This window comes from Myiozetetes cayanensis, unplaced genomic scaffold (assembly GCF_022539395.1).
Source record: "Myiozetetes cayanensis isolate MyiCay16 unplaced genomic scaffold, myiCay2020 scf5-8, whole genome shotgun sequence".
In the NCBI taxonomy this organism is placed as follows: Eukaryota; Metazoa; Chordata; class Aves; order Passeriformes; family Tyrannidae; genus Myiozetetes; species Myiozetetes cayanensis.
The window spans coordinates 25,642,395-25,666,487 of record NW_026087742.1 but is presented as its reverse complement, the minus strand read 5'-3'; the positions used below and the strand labels follow the sequence as shown (position 1 = coordinate 25,666,487).

General features: G+C 44.6%; 1 protein-coding gene across 2 annotated transcripts; it reads right to left on the bottom strand.

Annotated features, from left to right (window-relative positions):
• Positions 1–17,665: 17,665 nt before the first annotated feature.
• TENT5C (terminal nucleotidyltransferase 5C) lies at positions 17,666–21,741 on the bottom strand. 2 transcript variants are annotated; one of them, XM_050333899.1, is made up of 2 exons: positions 21,720–21,741; positions 17,666–19,155 (listed from the first exon to the last, which is right to left on the bottom strand). In XM_050333899.1, the coding sequence occupies exon 2, from the start codon at positions 19,127–19,129 to the stop codon at positions 17,954–17,956; it is 1,176 nt and encodes a 391-aa protein (XP_050189856.1). In that variant the 5' UTR covers positions 19,130–19,155; positions 21,720–21,741; the 3' UTR covers positions 17,666–17,953. The 2 variants fall into 2 exon arrangements, with proteins under 2 accessions (XP_050189856.1, XP_050189855.1); XM_050333898.1 differs by lacking the exon at positions 21,720–21,741 and adding an exon at positions 21,380–21,440.
• Positions 21,742–24,093: the final 2,352 nt, after the last annotated feature.

Here is a 24,093-nt window from a genome sequence, read left to right as displayed (position 1 = left end):
GTCAAGAGGCTCGGCCAGCACCATGAACTCCATCAAATGTACCACACCTGCCATCCACAGCTGCCAAAGATCGTAAGAAGCCCTGACTTCCTTTCAAAGAGTCCCTTCCTGTTGCAAAATGGAGGCATTGTCCGAGGGAGCAAGTTGCTTACTCCATCCACTGTGCCATATCACTCAGACAAGGGAGCACAAACCCTCCTGCTGTCACAGAGATCTTTGGGTAGGACCACACATTGAGCTGTTCTGCATTCCCAAAGAAACAAGCACATCTGAGGACCACACTTACTGATTTTTCAGATCGGTAATTTGGATGGACTATGAACAGCTCAGAAGCTTCCTAAGCTGGTAACTAGGTTCATCCACACCCTCCAGAGTGGACAGGAACACCCAGCCACCCACCAGCCCCAGGCTCCCCAGGATGGGATGGGGATGAGCACAAGCAGTGCAGGCTGTAGGCAGCACTCAGCACTCAGGGCTGGTAAACAGCACAACCAGACCATCAGAGAGCCATGCACAGAGCAGATGCTGCATGAGCCATGGTCCTTGCAGGACACCTAGATGATGCTAGAATGGTAGCTCGGTCCGTCACTGGGCTGAACTAGGGATGTGGGACATTTGCAGCAATAGGGGATTTTGCTGGGCTGTGGCATTTTGCTCACAAGTCACCCATCAGCTTCCCAGAGAGCTGGGGGGTTTGAAGGCATCATGCAACACCTCTACTGAGAGACCCTCACCCAACTCAGCCCACTACCTGTGTGCAGATCTCCTCCACCTGCCTGTGTCAAACCCCGCAGCTGCAGGTCCCACACACAGCAGTGGAGGGAGATAGCAGAGTCCCACTGCTGTGGGCTCCATATTGGCTGTGGGCCCTATCTACCTGCTGGTGCCCCAGTCAGGGCACAAAAACAGGGGCAGGAGTGGTTTTGTGGGGTGTAGGAGTACAGGAAAGCAGCAGGACAAATTCCTCATCTCAGGTGCAGAGCGGAAGCTTCACTTCCCATGCTGTCTACAGGAATGAGGGGAAAAGAGGAGGAAGATGGGGACCAAAGCACTTTGCAGGGGTGACTACAGGGCCCACTCACTTGCACACCCCAGGAAACACCTTGATTAGGTGTGCATGGACACACTCCTGCATGGGCAGGAGTTTGCAGCTGGTTCCTCTCTCCCTTTTCCCCTGTCCTCTTAAGTACATTATCGGCACCTGGAATGCAATGAAAGCTTTCATGCAGGCTGCACCTGAATCTCTGACTTCATCTTATTTTAGCTGCCATGTCCTCTTGCAGAGATGTTGTTTTGAGTCAGAAAAGGGCAGGGAGAGACCAGCTGTTTCCAGCCACAAGCCCTGCTGTACCACCAGCCAGGGTCCAAAGCAGCCAGCCTGGATGATGAAGCAGATCAGGAGAGGCATGTGCTTCACAGGATGCTGACAGCTCCCAAGTGTCCAGGCTTTGGTGTAACCAGGAGGTTTCCGTTTCTGAATATTTTCCCTGCTGGCTCTGACTCCCCAGGAAACCTGACCGCTCCTCCAGGGCAATGGCATGGCCATGAGGGCCACAGTAGCTGCCCCCCACAGTGCTGTTGTGCCAGTGGGAAAGCCTCAACAGAGACGGCCTTCTGGAACTGCTGATGTTCTGGTGGTCCCTACTTGAGCACAAGCTGGCTTTTGCCAGATTCAGCCCTAGGAGAGTTCTGCATCTGGCCCTAGGTTCAGAGTTCCCCCTTTCCATTTTCTCAGTCCATGTCCAACATACAGGTACCTTATCCCAAGCCATGCCCAAGCCTGCAGAGCTAAACATGGCTCTCCACATGCAGAACAATGGCTGGGACAGGCAGGGTGCACAAGCTCAACTCTTAGAGCAGCTCCGTGCAGGATTAGAGGGGCAGCCATTTGCTGCCATAACCCTCTGTTAGCCCTGTGTTATCTCAGAAAGCCAAACCGTGTCAGGCAGGGGAGACATTTCTGCGCTTCACTTTGCCATAGTGTGGGTGTTCTCCCCAGAGGGAGCTGGAGCAGCACATGTCTCATTGCAGGGCCCAGGAGGAGGGTGCTGGGCACTGCAACCCTCCCTGTAGCATCTTCTAGGGACTGGGAGAGACTGGAGCCACCTTGGCCCACGTCATGCTTCACCATGCTAATCTTTCCACCATGTGAAAGCTGTGGCCAGACCTGCCAGAGAGGCCAAGAAGAGGGCCACAGCACCTTAACTCTTGATTCGTGAGCCAGCTGCAAGGCTGCTCCAAACTGCCAGTTGGGATCAGGCTTGGCTGGTTTTGTAGCAGCAGCAGAGGTAGCAGGGGAGCAGGGGAGGAGATGGGGGCTCCACCAGAGGTGAGGGACTTGCATGGCATTGGACATACCATCATGCAGGGCTTGATGGTATGACTCCCCTTCTGCATAGCAACAAGGCTGCCTGTGATGGGCTGTTTTGCTTTCTGTAGACTAAATTGGGCCCTGTGGCCAGCACCAGCTTCACTGCTGAGAAGCCAAGGTAAGGGGAAGTGAAAGCCACAGGGACTGTGACACCTGCTCTGGCTCTCTGTTTCACTTGTCTCTCTCTCAGGAAACCTTGAGTTTCTATATTTGAACACTGATTACGTCCTGGCTCCGTTCTTATCATTGTTTGTGAAGTTTGACTGACTTCACACACTCATGTACACAATGTGCCACCCTCTGGCTGCCAGGGAGCACTCACAGCTGGCTGGGGTCCCCTCCCTCCACCATAGGGACATGGGCTCCCAGAGAGGGTGGAAATGCTGTCCCCAGGCCTTCTGTACCACCAACATCCCAGTGCACATGTGAAACTGGAGAGGAGCTGCTAAAAGCACAGGCACTCATTTGACCCCTCCAAGCTACATGGCAAGAAGTGCCTGGAGATGGTGGCCCTTGTCCTGCAGAGCACCCCTCTAGAAAAGATAGGACAGATGCCACAGGGGCTCTGCATTTTAAGAGGGAGAGGATGGGGATAAAACCAGTATAACTGCAGAGCAGACCCTGCAAAGGGGTGTGAAGGAGAGGCTATTGGAGTGAATGGGGAGGAAGCAAGCAGAGGCTGTAAGGGCTGGGGTCTATGGGAGAGGAGGGAGAATAAAGGATGGCCACTAAGCCCCAGGCCACCCTGGGTGAGTGGGCTCCTGAATGCTCTGATGTCCCCCATCAGCAGCACCTACCTGTTCCCAAGGGTGATAACAGTGACATTTCCACTCCAGGAGACCTGCCAGCCTGGAGAGTGCTGTTCCATAGCATGATCCTTCTTCCTTTCAATCCAAACCCATGGCAGCTTTTCCTCTCCATCTATTTTTCTACCATTAAAGGGACCTTTAATTCTTCTATGAGTCAAAGATCACTCAAAACAATTGAGGCTTTCAAGCCAACCTCCAAACCCCTCACCCTTTTTCTCCCAAGCCAGAGGGGTCACACTGGAAGGAGGCAACTGAGTCCTCTGGCTAGCAAAGTAGGGCTCATACCAGTCAGGGCTTTTACAGGCAGATCAAGAAAAGTCATCTGTGTATCCAGCTCCTTTCTTCCACTGACCTTTTCCTGGTCAGGCTGATCTAGTCCTAAACTTTCTATCCTTAGTTACACATTCTCCCTTCTGATATTATCTGTCTTTCACACACTGGTGTTGCACTCTCCATACAAACATCTACACAGGAACTCATACGGCATGGCCTACCCATTTTTTTTCTACCACATGCCAAAGAGATTAGAAGTTACATATTGAACTACTGCCCAAACAGTGCTACAAGCTAATAATGTGGTCTCTGGCCCCAGAGAGCAAGCAGACTGAAACAGGGCAGGGAGCTTACACTGTAACACAGAAGAAGAATAAGGAATCTGCTATTCAAACCCAACACCCAGGTAAGCATTGCCTTTTAAGGGTTCTCAGCTGGCTGGAAACAAGTCCCTGATGTGTTTTGATCATCATACACTGAGTGTGAGGTGGGAGCTGAGGTGGGAAAGCTCTTACTCTCATGTTTGTTCTATTATAGTCCTAGACCTGAGTTATCTTTTCTGTGCAGCTGCAAAGAGGATTTGCCTTGAGACTTTGCTTGTCTGTACTTTTTGAGAAAGAAGCAAAAAAATCCTTGCCAGCCCATGCTGCAGGAAACTGCTTCACAGGAAGTGTGGAGGAGAGCCTGAATGGACATAGAATAGTAAGATCCCAAAAAAGTGACTTTGCTATGTGACGATTTCAATTTTATCCTCTTTCCTTCTCTTTTTAGGTCTCTACCAAACAAAAATGGGGTTGCTGTCTTCTCTTGTGTTGAAAGGCAAAGTCCTTATAAGACTCCTGCACTGAAAGGGTTACACAAAATTGTATTAACCATTTGTGGCTGAGGGACTGCTACACATGTGCCATAGCTGTGAGTATCATAGAATATCCTGAGCTGGAAGGAAGCCACAAGGATCACTGACTAGGTAGATGCACAGTATTTGTACAGGTGACAGATACAAGAAAAGCCGTGAGAAGGTTGGAAATGAGGGTTCATCTTCCCTTCATACTTCTAATCACAACACAATGTGAGGATGACCTGCAAAACTCAGAAGAAGTTCTGTTGCAAACAGGCTTTGAAGGGAATTTGTTCAGCTTGTAGGCTCCAATGTGTAGGTGTGGCACTTAGGGACATGGTTTAGTGGTGGATTTGCAATGCTGGGTTAACAGTTGGACTCAATGACCTTAGAGGTCTTTTCCAACCTAAATGATTCTGCAATTCTAACTTCAGTCCTTCCATTAGCTGTAAGCTGGTACTTGCTCAGTTAGCAAGGACTCAGCTTCAGTCACTTGCTGCCTGGTCAGTGCTCTCCCTGAGCTCAAGAAAGAGTCTGTCTTCAGGAAGACTGGGAGGAAGAGCTCCTGGAAAATAAGCTTGCTGTACTCCCTCCCCATCTTCTTGGTCTCTGGCTAACCACGCCCGCAGCATCTCTGCCTCATTTCTTTGAGATTTCCCCACCAAATGAGGAAGCTCTTAAGAGAGTTAATTAACTCTCTTAATTAAAGGATGTACGCAACACCCAAACTTCCTACACACACACACACACACACACACACACACACGTCCCAGACCCGCCCGTGTGACCGCGCCAGGTTCCGCGGGCCCTCTCCTGTCCCCGGCGGGTGCCCCGGGGGTGCCGGGCGGTCCCCGGCGGGTGCCGGGTGTGCGAGAGCCGGGCGGGTCCCGGCGCTGTCCGCGGTCCTGAGCGCCCCGCGCCGCTCCCGGGGGCTTCCCGCGGCCATGGAGGGGCAGCGGGGGCACTCACGGGCAACAGGGACGTGTTTGCTACTCGGGAGAAGCTGAGTGACACGGGAAAAAACCCAACCAACCAGGGGGAAAAAAAAAAAAAGGGAAAAAAATCTAAATTGGAATTTAACATTGAAAACCGAGTTTGCTGTTTGACTTTCTTCACCCCCTACCAGCTCAGGGGTATCAGCGTCTTCCAAACCTAGTACAAACTTGTTACTACCCAGGCCTCTGGTGTGCTTCATGACATACTCAACCCATACTCTGAAGCAAATTCCCTCAGTAGCTGGCAAATTTGCTTCAGAATATGGGCTGAGTATGAAAAAGTTCACTGGGCAGCCTTGCTGAGCTTTGCAGCAGCCTGAAGAGCAAGGATTGGGAAGTGCAGAGGTTAAGAGTTTTGGAAAAAACACTTCTGTGAGAATATGTAATTAACTGCCCTTAGAGCTTTCAACAAGCTGGCCTCCTTACGGATATTTACATTTTGAGTCCCTCCAGGACTCTCTCTGCCCAAAAGTTAAAACAACTTGTAAAATAAGACTCATGGCAGGGGTGACACACTCATCACTGGCCCAAACAGGCACATACAGCTGCTGAATGGGTGCGTGATGGGTATAAAAGGCAGTAATAGAAAATGACTCAGCGATTCCCCCAAAGAACACAGCAGGCATGCACAAGTAGAATGATTCACTGTTCATTCATTGGGACAATTAATCAGAGACAAAAATCAGAGGATGATGACTTAGCTAAGCCTTAAAATGAGCTTTTAAATACCTGCCTCTCTGGTCTCTTAGCTGTAGAGCCCATGTTTCTCTAAAATGAGAAACCGAGAATAGAAGTTTTCCTTAGCAATATTTGTTTAGGGTGAGCTCATTACAGTGGCTTTTAGCTAAAGCTCGTCTCTCTTGCATTTAGAAATATAGTTCTTTGTCTATCTAATATATTCCTTCTAGAGAACTTTTCCCACTTGAAAATGTGGTTTTTCTCCACAAAGGTTTTTTTTTCCTCAGTGTCTTCCTCAGAATTTCCTCCTGTTGGAATATTAGGATTTTAGAGACACACTGTAGTATACCAAACCACTAGCAGGAACACTTTGTTTCATACCCTAAAGACTGTCATTTGCACAGTCCAAAACCAGCTTCCAAACCCCTGAACACCTCTTGGCCGAACCATTCTCGTGTATGGTCACCAGCCCCTTCTTAGCACTGACTGTTTTTCTCCTGGGTGGCTCCTAAATGTTTTGTAGCCATTTTCACTTGTAAGTGAAGGAGTCCTAGAAGTCCATGGGGTTGACAGTGCCTTGATGCAAGTGTGGACTAAAGATATTTGGAGAAAAATGGTTAAGAGCATGGGCTAAACATGCTCAAAAGATGTGTGTTGTTCTCTGATAAAGCTCTGCTCCTGCCATCACAGCAGGGCTTCTTGGCACATGCACAGACATGGGGGGGGGTGGGGAAAGAAAACCCAGGACAAGTGGGTCACTCAGCTTCAGGTGAGAGTGGAAGATAGATGATGCAAAGACTTCTCTTCTCTACAGGGGACATCTCCACCCTGATCTCTGCAGACCTTTGGCTGGAAAAGTTGTTAACACCCATCTGGATACAGAATGGAGGAGGAGACTCAAGCAACCTGTAAGAATGGACCCACGTCATCATGACAGAAAGGAGGAAATGCCTCCCAGTGGGCTTGGAAGAAAATTCCTGGTATTTTTGTCATATTTCTAGCAGTCTGGGATAAGAAGCAATGCTGTAAAAGTTAATCAGAGGCTGAGTTCAGACTCCAGATAACCCAAAGCCAAAGTGTCAACAAGCAGAAAAGCACCAGACAGGTTTTGCAGCCAGGCACTGACACCACGGGTTGGCTCGTCTCACAGTAACCCCCCGGAACAGGACAAAACACTCCCTGAAATGCCATAAGCAGCTTATTTTAGGTGGCTGTATGTCAGGAACCCTCATCCAAAATAAACCCTCAGGCTTACTTCAGTGTATCTTTTTGAAGAAAAGAATTTATATAAATACTCTTTTGTGAAAGGAAAATATTCTTGTGAGCCTGTGCAATATTTCACCGTGATTTTTTAAAGAAAAAATTACCTTCACTCTGAAGCATAAGAAGTAAAATATTAGCCTGAATAACAGTCATACCTACTTTTTGTTGTTCTTGTCACTTGGAACAGGAATCTCCAGGTGATATCTGGGACCCAGGCTACAGCTACGAAGAAAAATTAAAATGGAAGGTATATAATAAAAGCAAGATTTGAGCTCTTTACAAATATTTTCATTAGTAAGGGTCCTCTATACACTAAAACTGGCTCTTTAAATGTTTCTTTACGATCATTAATAGAGCAGTTACACCTTGTTTTCTCAGTGCTTGATTTCTCTGCTCACTCTATACTGTGAGAATGAAGATTTGGTTAAAGTCTAGGTAATCTGCCAGCACTCTGGCATGTCTGGATTCTCAAGAATCCATCGCTACGGAAATAAAAAGGAAATTAAACCACTGGAAGAATTAAAAAAGTATGTTAGGTTGCTATGGAGCCAGATTAAATTGGAGGTAAGGTTTAACTTGCCACTTAATTCACATCACTTGGAGGTAAGATTTAACTTGATGCTTAATTCACATCGTTCTGCAGTGAATATGACAGGAGATTGAAGGGCCCCATGTTGCTTAGTGCTCAGCAGCATCCCAGGTCCTCTCTAAAATGGCAGAAATCCTCTCCTCAAGATGCAGAGTGGGCACTGCCACCTTCCAGAGAGCTCTGGTCACACGAACCTTAAACATCTTTCCACAGTTTCTCAGTCCTGTGATATCATTTTTAAAAGCAGTGTCTCTTCAATGGGTATAAAATTCAGACACTTATGTCAGACTGTTTCAAACAGTTTCATGAGCCAGTGCTATTACACTGCAGCGTGTTTGTGATGTATTACAATGCAATATGTATAGCAATGAACCTCCTCCTCTGAGATGGTCCCTCTTACAAATTAAACATTGTTTGCAATCTATCAAGCATGCCTGAAACAGCCTGAAGAGCAGTTATCATCAAGAAACCAGGTTTAAATTGGTTTTTGTGCAGTTTTTCTCTTATTCAAGTATAGACCAGTATAATGCGTTGTAACAGTACTTTTCCACGAGGTCTGGGATCTGGACATTTTGGCAGAGCAGACATAAAATCTCTGATGATGATCTGGTATTATAATACTGCTAGTGAGTCAAAAGATTCCTGAGATGAAATAGAGACCCTTTTACTACTCATCTATTCCTTATTAGCAGTAAGTAAAATCAGTAATCAGACAGTAAACACCTTCAGAGTAAGAGCTGACATTATGGAATCAAAAGTCGTGACTCCACAAGCAGTTTTACAGTTAAAGGCAAGACACTTCTGTCAAATATCACATTACTAGTTAAAGAACTTCTACTTACGAAAGAAACTAAAGGCATAGTTTTGCCTGGTAGTTCAATGAAAACAAACATTCCAGTTCTGTTCAACTAAACCCCCTAACCATAGCTGCAATTATACCCATACAGCAATCTTTTATTTCTAACCAGGCAACAAGAATCTGGCTGAGAATTCTGAGGGCCACAGTTCACACCGTAACATCTGAGGAGAGCCACGTGTAACATGCAGTAACAGAAGAGCACATTTACCACCCTGATTTTATATTTGAATTGAGTATTGCAAGAAGTTACAAATTGTATGTGTACAACGTCATAAACGTGGGCATGACACAGCCCCCTGCAAGTTCTGCTGGCATGCTGCTGCAGTTTTAAGTCAGACCTGCCTGTAAGAAGATGGTGAACCTCTACATAAAAAATGTGGTTCCCCACTTCATCTGTGTGTTCTTTTTAAACACCTGCATCTTTCTATTCGACTTCTGAAATGTCCCAGTAACATCCCACCCCCCTTTCCCTTCTCACCCCATCAGTAGGCAAGGCTTTCCAAAATATCTACTCCTGGTCCTACCAGCAAGTCTCCTTGTTACCAAAACGTACTTCTTACTCTCTTCATGGCTAATTTTTTTGGCCCAGGAAATGATAGTAAATAGGAATCCTCTGTCTATCAGAGAAGTGCTGCAAGGAAGGAGACTAACCATCAATTTAAGGCATGCACATCCTTAGCTGGAATATTACTTCACATTCAAATTTTCCTCTGCTCCAAAACAGACATTGTTTTTTTTTTACGAGCAGCATTTCTCTGGAGTAACTCCATGAATTTGCTGCCAGAGGCTGAGGCCCATCTGCACGTGTTGCTCCCAGTGATCAAACAGGGCTGAGGAAACACAGTCCAGTACAGCTGGGCAGCAGGACAGCCGCAACGCAGGAGCTCGTGTCACTTGTGTCTGCCAGGCTGTTAGCAAATCCCTCACAGCATTTGACAAACTCCCATTGGTGTCACAGGGAATTTGGGCAGTAGGATCAATGGCAGGCTCTCATCCCAAAAATAACTTATTTTCTCACAGTCTTAAGACAAGCTGCCCAGGAGGAGAAAGTGGAGGGGAACTCATGAGGTCTAGAGAGCTACATCAGTCCTGGCAATTCGTCAGGACTATGCAACACATGGGGAGCCCCACATGATCAGCAAAACAGACAGGCAGATGGCTGTGATTACTAACAGATGTGATGGTAAGAGCAGAAGCATGGAGCTCTTTACTTCAGTCATATTGCAAATTTGTGCCACAGGGATACTTGTAACTGCAGAGTTTTAGATGTGGGGGTACAGGGGAGAGCACTGAGGAACTGCTGGCAAGCACTGACAGAATATAAGCTTTCTTTGCTGTCTCTACTCTGTATTTGCAGAACAAATAAATACTCCTAAAATAACCTGCATCCAGTACCTTTGTGGACTTTGTGCTGACGCTGGTTTTAAACCACCTGCAGGTTTCAAAGTGCCCACAACCACCTCCTACCCTTCGGTATGCAAGAACAATGCAAATCTGTCAGCACTATGCAACACTGCAGTCAGCGTGGTAGTAAAATTGAAGAAGATGAGTTATTTACTCTGTCCATCCACACTGTAACTATTTGCCCACAGAATTCAGACAAGATGTTTTTCTAATACCGCAAAGTGCAAAATACCACATCTGGAAACCAGGAGCACAGATGTTGTTGATATCAGAAGGGAGAGGCTACCTCAAAAACAACAGATAGACTTTGAAATCACCGTGAATATCCGACTTTGGCATGCCACAATGCCATAGTAAAAATGGCAGGCAGAGTTTGTGGATGCAAACATCAAGAGGTTGAAAAGCAGTCTTAGCACTGTGTTTTATCTGTGGTATGTACAGCACTGAGCTTGCAACTGGTCCTGGGTCAGGAGACACAGATATCACAAAGTCCCAGAAGAAAATGTTTCCAGTCTCTGAATCCAATATATACAATATAAAGCTTTAAGTGTCTATTTTCTGCAGTTCATCCAAGAACTGAAGAGATTAGTGGATAGCATGAGACAGTCTAGGACATTTCAGCCTGGTTGATAAGGATGCAGCAATCCACAGGCCAAAGATGAAGTTCAAAAGCCAATGTGGAAATGCAAACGCATTTCTCACTAATGACCACAATCAAATATTAGAACAGGTTCTCCAAGTACACAATGAATTGCCACTATCTTTAAGGCAAGCCTGAATAACTTTCCAGGAGGCACACTCAGATATAGCTTTCAGAATAAGGTTTTCAGATAAGCAAGAGAGAGGCAGTGGAGAAGGGACAGGTGCAAGGGGACAGTCAATTCTGAAGCAAGAAGGGTATCAAGAAAGAGACCAGTTTGTGGGTGTAATTCATATGCTATGTATTTGAAACACTCAGAAGACTTGCCTTGCTGTGTGGGGACAGTGAATCATAAATGTCACACTTCAACCATTCTTTTGCAAGGGTGACAATTTTCCCTTTGCTTGAGGTGCAGTCAAGCCTTGGGAGTCTCCTGAAGCATGCAGGTGTTTCTACAGGAGTTTCTCAGTGACCAAAGGTTATTGCCACAAATTCGACCAGCCATCTTCCTTGTCCTCTGTCTTGGCCTCACTTCTCCCAGAGTCTGTATTTCTCCATTCTACAAGCAGTGGGAGTGGCAGAGATTATCCCCTGATGTACCTACCAGTGGCAAAAACTCAGCACAGCATTTTGCAGCACAGTCTAGACAACTAGTTCCTGCTGATTTACTAAATCATGTACCCAAATGTCAGTGGGATAACACTACTAATGTATAGGTTTCCTTTATGTTACATGCAAACTACCACTTTAGGCTCGAGCAACCACTTTGCACATAGTTTTTGGCAAGACTCACTTTTTCCAGCAGCATGACTCAACTCTTTCCTACTAGGAAAATTATTAAGCTTTGGCAGGTTAAGTACTCCCTTAGCTGGGCAGTCTTGCCTATAGGATATTGAACTACTCTTTTTCTCATTGAGATGAAGCAGAACACATGGCAGCACTGCCACTGCAGCAAAACATGACTGCTATGTTTAACACCCATACTCAAGTGATATGTGCTGGATAAATAAAAGTGATATTTTATTATTGAAAATAGCTATTTCATGTATTTAGTGTATTAGTGAACGAAGTATAGTAATAAGTAGCAAGCAACATTTAAAATAGAGAGGAATGCACATCATTTTTTTTTCTCTGATAGGACCAACTACTCTGTCTGTGTAAGGTCGCTTTGAACACTGTGATTTCAAAAGTATTAAATATTCCATATTCTGTCATGGAAGGAAGGAGAAAAACAAATACACCTGACAGAATAATGGCAATAATTTAGAAAACCCTTTATCTAATGCCTCTCACACCCCATGACAAGACTGAATTCATCTTGCACAGCACAGAGAAGGCAGGACTCCAGCAGTTACGACAGAACAGGATGCTAATAATTGTATTTTCACTAGCAATGCAACAGCATTAGAACAAAAGCATCTTTCTTTAGTTCCTCTCAGTATTTACCATTACATAAGCTCCACGTGGAACTTGGAGGGCTCTAGCACCACTTGCTAAGCATAGCTATTTTGATGTTTCAGTATCTGACCCTGCAAAGCTAAGTTTGGTATTCGAGAAACTTAAGGACGGTACTCAAAATAACTCTGAAGCTTTTATGATGTGATAAACAGGAGTTGAGATAAGTGAGTTTCAGGTGACAAACAGGTGGTTTATGTTGCCCACCTGCATTATCAGTTCTGCATTTAAGTTCGAAGGGAAATAATTACATATTGAAAAGGGACTATACAAGCAGCATGATTATTTCCATGGGATCACCCTGCATCTGCTAATCTCCACAGAAGTTTCCACTGCAGGTGTTACAAGGTACTGGAGATTGGAACTTCTCCAGCATTAGTTAACTGAGAGGCTGGAGTTTGAGCTCTGGAAGGGATAGAAGCAAGCACACTTTTAACAGAGCATTTATTTTAGAGCAGGAGGAACAGCAAGTAGATTGCCACGCAACCCTAACTTTTATTAAGCTTTGACCTGCTCAACTCCCATTGATCACTGGTTAGTAGTAACATCCTCTTTTAGGACAGAGTGAAAGCTAAGACTTTCAAACTGTAAATAACTTGATGAAGAGTTGCTGACTTTCTCACCCCCTTGGCTCATGAGCTGAGGTATGCAGCAGCATATAAAATGGAGTGTGTTACAGAACAGACTGGTAGGCTCTAGTTTAGAGCAGATACTACCTAACAGGCCTAGGTCTGTGCCTCGGCATGTTTTAAAGTCAACTTGAGACCAGATGATGGTCAGAGAGGGAAAGAATAGTTCTCTAGAAACTGTCAGTATAATCTAAGTGAAAGATTAATCACATCTCCTTAAATGACTAATCTCCAGGAAGCTGAGGCAATGTGTACATCCATGAATAAAAAGAGTACCTTGAATAACAACTAAAGCAAGCAATACTGTGTATCCCACACTCTTACTCCCCCTGTGAGTGCACCTGCACACACATTGACCAATAAGCTCTACAAATACTTTGTCAGCACTGTTTAGATACAGAAACTGCTCAAGGCAAGTGATGTTTAGCATAAGTTTATTTGCACAAGAATTTCAGCATCATTAAGGTCAAAAACCCAATTTCCAAGAGTGACAAGTGAACACCACAGTGCAGAACAGTAGACAAAGTTACTGTGACCAGTCTCACATTTGGGCTCATCTAAGTATTTGTCATACCTTGTTTTGCCAGCTTAAAAAAAAGTATTCACTTCTCCCAAAGAGATATGAGACAGATTTTCCAAGAGCTGACTTCTTTTAATAGTAAAAATGTAAGAAAAACAGAGGAAAAAGACCTTCTAAATTTCAACAGAAAGTGCATTTTTAGTCGGAGAGACAAGCCCAATCCAGACACTTCAGCGAGTGGCAGTCTCTTCCAACACAAGTGAGAAAAACCAGAGTGCTCCAACCATTCCCAAGGTTTCTACAGCTATAGCCCAGCATCCCACCTTATCTCTAGTTTCACTGAAATTAAAGAACATGTATGAAGTACATAGATGGAAAGGCTAGAAGTTTTACTACTCATTTTGCTCTCCCAACACCCAAATTAGACCAGGCTACCAGTTACTGCGGTCAATTTACTGCTTTTTCCTATACCTAACAGTTCTGGCACCCTGACTGAGTTGAGTGAGAAGGATAGGAAACAAGTACCATCAGTACAGTGACAGCTTAAAATTAAAGCAGTTTGCCCAGGTTCTCTTCTAAGAGGTCTTTTCCCAACTACTCATGCAGTGATAAGCAATCACTACCAACATCAGTGGTTATTCTAGCAATCAGAAATCCACAGAGCCTAGGCACAAAACATACCGAATGCTTAACCTCTCAACTCAAGTCCAAAATATGTGTTTTCAGTTTCAATGAAAACTTGGGGTGTTTGGAATAGATTTAAATACTACCTACTGCTTTGTAGAAGAGATGATTCATGTTAAAGCACAAGGATCTTTTGAAAAATGGTTATTCAGAAGCAAGCAGTAGTCTTCAACCTCCAGCTTCATGATGGACTGAACTAGCTGACTACAAACACAGGAACAACTAAATCTTGAGCTGAGAGAGCATAAAGTATGCTTTACCTTACAACTTGTTAGAATGACCATGGATCAGCACAGGGATCTTACCAAAGTGATAAAGACCCAGTCTACTACTAGGTCTCTTTGATAGCAACTCTGTAAAATAAAAAAGTCTATCTTACAGCGAGAAAGTCACACAAATAAGCTGCAAGTCAAAGGGAACTTGGCAACAAGCGCTGAGAACAGATGCTTAAACCTCAAACTGGCTTTGTCCAGCAGTGCTTATAAGATGTGCAAAAAAACACAGCTATTTTATACCACAGTCTAGTTTAGAAACCTGGTCCTGAGGAATGATGCACTGATACAAGGCTTGCAGTCCAATGTTCCTGCAGCTTTGTTTTAATGCCAGTGCCCAGAGGGAATGTATCAAGGTAACAGTCTGAAGTATAGTAGTCTTTCTCTAACCTCCACTTCGTGCACAAGGGGGCAAAAGTGGTTAGAACAGGTTTACAGAGGTGTCATTAAGTGCTGAAGGGTGACTGAATCAAGCAGGCAGCCTAGACTGTCATGACTGAGGTCATCATTTACCTAGTGCTCATTGTCAAGTTACCCTTGCTACAGGGGTGACCATAAACCTGAACCCAAACAAGCTGATGCACAGCAAACTAAGCCACTGCCACATGCACCATCAAGCCACTAAGACAACCTGAAACAGAAAGGGGTAGACTGCTTGCAACACAGTGATGAAGAGCTACTGAGTACACCAGCATTACCTGCCAAGCCAGGATTATTTTGAAGGCAACGAGACAGTGTTCCAGCGATCCTTTGTACTCTAGTGCCAATGCAATAAGTAGTGTGCAGCTTCAGGATACAATTTATCTATTCAAGAGCTTAACAGCTAACAGCCAGGCATCAGTATTTCTAATGTGCCAAAGCATCTTAAGAAACAGACAGGGAGCACTGAGGTCCTGCAAAGCTCAAGCCCAGGCAGTCAGCTGTTTAGAGGGCAGCCACTCAATGTGAAGCTTCCTTAGAGGCCTTGGCATCAGGTTACCTTACCAAAAGCACAGTGGCAGGAAGCTTAACTTCTCCATAGCTCTATCTCACTAGGAATCCATTACAACCTTTTTTTTATGGCATTTCCTTTTCTAGGAGAGGTACCTGGCTTGATGTTCAGCAACCAAGGCTTTTGGAGATCAGTAAAACGTAAGTCTGTGTTTCCAGCTTGGTAGGACTCCTCCTTAGCATCTCATCACTTCTCCCACATGAGCTGATGCACAGAAACAGTTTCTAAAAATCAGGAGATCCCACAAGATAGATACTTGAGCCTAAGTTATCTGATATGCAAATCAAACATCTCTCTAGGCAATGATTTACTTCTGCAATGGCTACAGCATAAGCTGGCTTTAAAAACATCTACACAAGAGACAGCAGCAATTACAAACCCTTAAATCTTCTTTCTAGTGACACTCTATACTAGATCAAGTATTGCTTTGCATGTAGAAGTTATTCTTGCTAGGACTGCATTCCAGCAGTAAGCTTGCACTAAGTTTAACACACAAGACAACACTGGCATCGTGTTAGTTTTTAAAAAGTCAAAGTCTTGGGTGAGAGATATCTTATCTGAAAACTACACCAACTCCAAGACTGGGTTTGCTTTCCAGTTTAGCTTCTAGGGCTGACTAATGGGGAAACCTCTAATGAAAAAAGCCACAACATAATTCACCAAATTATTTGTATATTTGCTACTGAAGTTGCTTACAAAACCACACAAAAAATTAAGCTAAAGCCTCCTTGGCTACATACAGTCTGCTTTGTAGATTGCACCCCTCCCTGCCTTCCTAAGCTAGATGAAAGTCTGAACACAAGAGTAGCCTCGCTGCTCTAGTGAGGCTGTGTTTATGAAGTAGTTATGAAAAGTGAGAGAACTTGCAACGTAACTAGAAGCTGTTTTTACAGCCATTTAAGTGCTGCACTGCTGCTGTTTCCACCTTGAACAGCAACCCAACATTGGTGCTGCTTTCTGCTTTACCTTTTAAGCTTAAATAAATTGTTTGATCAGGCACTTTGGTCTCACAAGCTTGCAGAAACAGCTAGAGGTAATAAAAATTCAGCAAGCACGCATTCTTGAACATTGCACCAGTAAATAGCTCTAAGATTTGCCATGCTAGTCTACCTCTCTGGTTAAGCAAAGGAAACTCAAGATCATTTGCTGTATGAATTTTACTATTGTAATTCAGTGAAAATCATCCAGTTAATATACCAGTTTCTAACACCACTATATAAGTAACTGGGGAATTTTTAGCTTCTTTATAAAGCACAGGAGCCTCAAAGCAGCAAGTTCAGCACATATCCTCCAAGAAGTCAGCTCCCTATCCCTCCAAGGGAGTGCATACTCTTCCAGAGGCTACTCTGAAAACAGGCCCAGAATTTCAACACATACAGCTTCTGTGGAGAGCTCTACTCAGGGTTTATATATAATCTCTTCAAGTGAGGGTTAAGACCAGCAAAAAGGAAAAATTTTACTCTAGCTGCTCAAAATACCATCTCATGCAGTGACCATGTGATAGTGATAAACTTTAAGTGGTGACAGGAAGACAAGCCTTCAGGACCTGCCTGAAGTTGTAGAGTAAAAAATTCATTTTAGGAGGCACTTTTGGAATTCATACTGTGGCAGGAATGCACATAACCCTGCAGATCACAGTGTTTTGGGATTGGGGTGATTTTTTTGCTGGGTTTTGTTTCGGTTGGGTTTTTTGAGGTTTTGTTTTGTTGTTGCTTTTTGCTGTGGAACTGTGAAGAAGGAAATTGAGCCAAACTCAGTATAAGAGTTGTGTTAGTTTCCAGCTGTGCTAAAAACTGTTTTGAAGGATACAATCAGAAAGGCTTTAGCTTGATCCTGGACTCAAGAGTATTTTTCCATCATAAATATTCATACTATGGTTTCAACTCTATTTAAAGCTTCAATTCATAATTTCAAGGACTTTTTGCATTACCGAGTTTTAGATTGTGTTTTGGTGCATGTTTAGAGATGCCACCTCCCAAATTTTTGTACTCAAGAAAAATTTAGCCAGCTTATGCTTTAGAGATAGGCTATGGAATCCATCTTCAACTGCCAAAAAATTAATCTTGATTTTGAGGCAAGATCACATATCTGTGGGTACTAAAGGAAACAACATTTAGGCCCTCTACAAGACAGACAGGTACCCGTACTGTTACCACCTCTGTTACTACACAGCCAGAAAGTGAAAGCAACCCAAGCATGACATGCACCCATTCTTTTAGTTTAGTCTATTCCTTCTATAGAAGTTTGGTCAGAACTTGAACTGAAGAAGAATAACGAGGTTATGCAATAGAAAGCAGAGTTTTGCTGCTACTCCAGGTGCAGCTTCTGCACAAGGCATTTATTAACTAACCCAGTTTACTGGATATTCCACTGAAATCACATCTTAATAGCCACTTCCAGAACTAGTACAGAGTTTCTTAACAATTCCTCTTAACATTTGGCTGCTGGTTCTCTTCTCCCAATGAAGAGGTAATAAGGCTTCTTGGCATTTGTAGAGATACACTGAAAGGTTCATAGCAGGTCATCTGGTTGCATAATCCCACCGCACACCAGAAATGGACAGTTCAATGTAGTCATGCTTCCAGTAGAAAACATCCAACTGGCAGTTATTACTTATTTATATATACACACTCAGCATCTTGGCAATCAGTAGCCTCCATTCAGGAACACTCGAGTGAAGCCATCAATTGCAAGGCAACCAAGTGGGGTAGGACTGGCTGTACAGCACGGGAGCACTTGCAAGATAATAGTTGCTGAAGTTTACATCACTAACATAAGGTGCTGGCTGGTAGTAACACGTAACATTAGTGGCGTTAGGGATGACGTTTTGTTCTGCCAGCACTTTGAGTGCCAGCAGAGAAATCAAGTTGAGAGTCTGCCTTCGCTCGTGTCCCATAAGGCAGACTGTGCTCTCATTCACCACCCTGCGCAGAATCATGAGGTAGTCATATTTGCTCCTCTCTTCTTTGGAGAAGTGGTTCTGGAGGTAGGTCTCTAGCTTGCGCTGCTGGTCCAGGATGTCTGGGAAGTCTATGAAGAATCGGGAGCACATGTAGCGCTCTAAGGTTTTGATCTCATCCTTATCCATGGGCTTGAAGTCTCGTACTAAGAGGTTACTGTACTTTAGAAGCCCACCACCTCGGATCTCTTCAGGATTTTTGGTAGCTATCAGTTTGTTCTGGAGGTGGTCAAAAGCTGCTTCAAAATCTCCATACATACTTTCCCCAATCACAGTTGGATGGAAGTGCTCTGACATGGGAGTTTCCGAGTAGTCGTAGTAAAAGAGCAGGGAGTCCAGTATGATTTGGAATGAGTCCACACTGAACTCAAACTGCCGTCGTATACAGTCTACAAACTTCAGCTCCACATTTCTGCCATGCTTGTTGGAAAGTGATATCAAGCTCCAACGGTCAGTCCCTGTGTACACTTTCACTAGCTTCTGGATGTAGGCTTCCTTCAGTGTTACGGGACTGATTTTTAGCTTGCTTACTCCTTCTGGCAAGAAATTCAAGAGGGATCGCAAGACCACATCTCGAACTAACTGAAACTCTGCCTCACTTGGAAGAGAAACTTGAAAAATGAGATCCAGGTCTTTGCATCCCAGCCCATTATCCTTGACCAGGACATGACCAGCTGCAGAGCCATTCAGACGGGCATCGTGTACCACAATGCCTGCTTCACTCAGCCTACTCCGAACTGTCTGAACAATGTCCTTCAGAGTTATCTTCAGTGTTGGGAAGTTACCTCGGCCATGGATTGGAACCACCTCTGTAAGAACCTCATGCAGACGGCTGACCTGCTCCCAGTTCAGCACACTGCACGACATGCAGCCTGCTGCGTTACTTCCTTTGCCTGCCATCTTAAGGCTTTTCTTCTCCAAAGAAACTGTAGGGAGGTAGAATATAAAAAGGAAAAGACAAGTCAGACTTTCTGTTTATGCTTCCTAGGCACATTCCTAGGCTCTGTTTTTCCATCTATTCACACGGACAAATTAGAAGGAACTAATTCTATGTACTAATGATTATCAGCAAGCCTTTCACCTAACATGATACACAGCTTCTCTATTGGTGTAAGCAGAAAAAAATTTAGTTGTCATTGTCTTTGTTTTTTGCAAGTTAGAGTAACTTCAGAAAAGCACTTCATATCAAATGGAAATTATCAAAGATAACACAAAAGCTTTACCCAAGTTTAAAGTCATCTGGAGCACGAGCTGAAGCCAGATGAGCTGCAAAGCATTTTCGAAAGTAAAGCTCTGAAGTTGTTTCATGATACATATAAAGTTCAAACTGCTCTCTCCAACTAACACAACAGTAGAAGACACTCAGGTGTTAGTTTCAGGGCTTAGACATCTAGTCCACTGAAAGCACTTAAATTATGCCAGAGATAGAAGATTTCTTCCTTTTCACAAAAGACTTTTCTTTTTGTACTATCCATCATCTATGCCTTAAAGGATAAAGGCCAAGTCCACCTTGCTCCTGCAAAAAGCTGCAGCACTTCAGCATCCTGGACAGAACTTCAGCTGCAAAGTCAGGTAACAACATTCAACTTGGGCTCCAGTCTTTGTAAGCAACTCTTTACTCTTCTTCAGAGACATTGCCTAACAAAACCACCTCTGTGGAAACATTCATAACTGCCCCAGCTTTAGCTCATTTGAGAAGGGTAAATAAGTTTATAAGAGCTGGGATTATATTCAGATTACATGTATCAAGTTAGCATTACTCTTTTAACACTGAGAATCTCACTAACCAGACTTGATCACAGCCTTGCGTGAACATTTTAAGCACAAGAGAATGATTTGCTCACATGTGGCAAGATTCCTCAAGTTGCTTGTCTTTTACATATAAGCATGTAGATACTTACATATGTACTACAGTCATGCAATTCCAAGTGGTATTAATACTCTCTTCTAAGTGTTCCTGGTTTCTGTTGTAGCCAGGTGCTTCCTGACAGCTAAAGACTAATTGAAGCCTCACCTTCTTCTGCCCCAAGTACTTGTGAAGACTGCAGCTGCCAAGGTCAGACTAATCAAACTTAAGCAAATTAACTCTTGCCTACCAAGAATAGTTTAAAAGCCAGCCATATAGTTTCCTAACATGCAACAGCATGGGACATTTTTAAATCAAGTATCAAAGAACAGCTATTGTCATCTCATGCCCCTCCTATTCCAGCTTTTAATTTTTGAGCAGCTCATTTGACCTGTCACCACCTCTGCAGGAGAGTCACATCCTAGATCAAATACACAGTAAGGTTAAAATGCTCCTGGGGAACTTTCTTCTGTCCTTGAGGATGAGCTGCTGCATTACAAACTGTGCTGCTTTGGGTTACATCAGCACCGGCAGGCACAACACAAACCTGTGATTCACAAGATGATTAATCCAGGATAAATCAAGAGGTTCTCCAAGCTCAATCCTTAATGCTCCAACACAGCATAAACCCAAAAGCATCAAGCCTACCAGCAGTTTTTCTCAGACACTTCAAGTGCATTAAAGTATATTTCCATTGTGAACTCCCTGTATTTCCATTAAATCCTTCAGATCACTAAAGAACACAAAAGTCTTCTAACTTCAGCTGCAAGTGCTTCCAGCTACTGCCTCTGAAAATGTTCCCTCTCCTCCTTCCTGTTTGTAGCCCTCTCCGCAGCTTAGGCAACACACACATCACCCAGTAACCAGAAAGGACTTGGACCAGTGCTTCCCACCCACACACACTTAGTTCTGCTTGGTGATCCTCACCTAGGAGAATAATGCACATTGCTGCCCTTGGGGAAGGAAGACAAAGTTCTTTCATTTCCAGTTCAGCAGAGAATTTAATTATCAAGAAGTCAGCCTCCAAAGCCTTCCATCACTCGTATTTGCCTCCTCAGCTAGGTTTACATTAGTGACAATAGGATCTTAGCGACTTCAGAGTATTTGGGATGTTAGTAGTTCACATACTTCTTGCTTCACCACTAACCATCCCCAACACAAGAAAACCTGATACCTGAAGATGCTCATTCTCTGGGAATGAAACGACTACGGAAGCAAGAGATACTGGTAAAGATACTTAGTAAGTGTAAAGAACATTGGATGTCGCACTCAGATCAGAGGCAGAAGGAGCAAGGACAACGCACCTTCACCTTTGCCACGATGAGGTGCTTTATTCTGCAGCAGCAGCTTGCCACTATAAGACATAACTTGACACAACACCCAAAAAACTGCAGGCACCCGTTCCCTCAGGGTCACAAGTCCCCCTCGGACCCCAGCGGCTCTGAGGGCAGGGAGGTCCGGCTCCCTCCGTGGGACGTTCATCCCTTCACCGGGAATTCCTTCCCCGGGATTCAACAAAACCCGCGTTCTGCCGCTTTAAATATCAACAACCACTACAAAAGCGTTACCGAGGGCTCGCTCCCGGAGAGCCCGCACGAAAGGGACCGTAACCCCGCCCGCTCCGGAGAGGAGCCCCCCGCTCACCTCAGCCGCGCCGCACACCCCGAGCGACCGCGCCAGCCCCGCCACTGCCCGCGCCCGCCCTTTATGGCCCTTTATGGCCGCCCCGCCCCGGCCCGGCCCGGCCCGCCCCGCTCGGCCCTCCCTGCGGAGCGGGGGCGGCTCTGGCCGCCGGTCCGGCCGCCGGGCGCTCTGCCCGGGGAGCCCCGCGGCGATCGGGGTGGGGAGAGGACAGGGGGGCCGCCCGCACCCTGGAACCCTCAGACCCCGCCTCGGGGACTCGCCCCGCAGCCTCTCCGCACAGGGGGGAAACTTTTCAAGGGCCCCTCAGTTCAGGAAGGACATTGAAGTGCTGGAGCGAGTTCAAAGAAGCACAACGAATCTGGCGAAGGGTCTGGAGCACAAATCCTGTGAGGACCGGCTGAGAGTTGGGGTTGTTTATCCTGGAGAAGGGGAGACTAGCGCTACCTGAACGGAGGTTGTAGCCAGGTGGGGATTGCCCTCTTCTCCCAGGCAACGAGTGACAGGATGAGAGGAGATAGTCTCAAGATGAGCAAGGGGAAATTTAGGTTGGACATTAGGAAGAATTTCCTCACAGAAGGAGTGATTAGACATTGGAATGGGCTGCCCAGGGAGATGGGGGAGTCTCTGTCCCTGGAGGTATGTGAGGAAAGACTGGATATGGCACTTTAGTGCCATGGTCTAGTTGACGTGGTGGTATTTGGTCATAGAGTTGGACTCGATGAACTCAGAGGTCTTTTCCAACTTAATTGATTCTGTGGTTCTGAGATTCAGTGGACTATGATAAATAGCTGACTGAAACACAACACAGCTTTCCCAAAGGCCCCCCCATCCCAAAGAGAACAGATCCCAGCACAGATCCCAAACGTCCAAGCTCTGCCAAACAGTTCACTCTGTTGCCCCATCAGAAACGGCCATACTAGGAGTTCATACAGAACGTACAAGGATGTGCTTGCAAGGACATGACAGCGTGCACGTGTTGACATAGTGTGCTACTGGAGACCGCAGCTGACGAGCTGTGGGAGGTTCTGGAGACATGGAGGAGGAGGATGAAACAATTGGACAGGAAGCAGCTTGGAGATGCAGTGTCACAAAAATTGGCTGGTGTTCAACAGCACAGGGTGCAAGATTGTGCCCGCTGGGGGCAAAAGTTATGATTTCTGCTGAGAACACAACATTTCAGCAACACAGGGGAGAAAGGACCTGAGGTATTTGTCTTTTGTAGGATAATCAAGACTTGTTAGAGGCAGGGAAAAAAGCAAAACTTAACCTAGGACTGCCAGCTGACATAATTTTAGTAGAGTTTAGAAAAGTACTTACAAAGAAATGGCAAAACCACCCCCATACCACCACATCTGTTGCACTGCTTGGTCATACATAGTCAAGAAGGATGAGTTAAAACCTGCACATGCACAGAGAAAAGCTGACCTTGTAAGGGGAAACTGAAAAGCTCTTCTTTGCCGAGCAAAAAAAAACAGACTTGCCTTACTTCACCAACAAAGCCAAAGCTGAGCAGAAACATAGGGGTGGGTTAGTTAATTTAATTATTTATTTTTCTCCAATAGCCCTCCATTTGGATAAATACCAGGAAACAATAGGAACTATTTAAATTGAAGTATAATATTGACACAAGAATCGGGGCAAGTTATCATCTTTTTTGTCCAATAATCATTAATTCAGAGCATCACAGGATGGAGGGAGTGGAATAAAACTAACTAGTTTCAAGACAGAGCTAGAAAAGAAAATATGTAATATGAGTGGCTGTGATGGTACAGAGCTGGACGTGAGGATCCAGGTATCTCTCAATATATTTTACCCTGTGTTTCTAAAATTAGAAAGAGAAGTAGAGAACTCAAAGAGAAGAAGTACCAGTAATGAGAGAGGCATAATCACCACTAAGGAAATGTCTAACTTGGAGGTTATAACAGTGAATGATCTCACCTTCTAAGAATATTTCTTCGGCAATATTTCTACCTCAAATATTATTGTCTTATGACAATAACTGATGACTTTGAACAGTATATTTTCTGTTGCTCCACAGGCAAACAGCAATTAAATGACTTTTTGAAAAGTATTTTCTATTTGGAATATTCGTTAGGTACCAATATAGGTAGAGATAAACTGCAGCATATACTGCTATTACAGATGTTAAAGTATTAATCAAAGGTTCATACTTTACATTATTTGTTCACAGTTTCTTGTTTCACAAAACCATGTGTGTGAACTCAAAGAGGTATTTCAATTCTGTCATAGGGTGTTTTCTGCATCCTCGACTTGCAGACCTTGAGTATCTGTCAGGGGAAGCACAGCATTCTTTGCAGTAAGCTTAGATCTCCTGACCATACACTTGTTCTTTTTAATTGCTTTTCATGGGTCC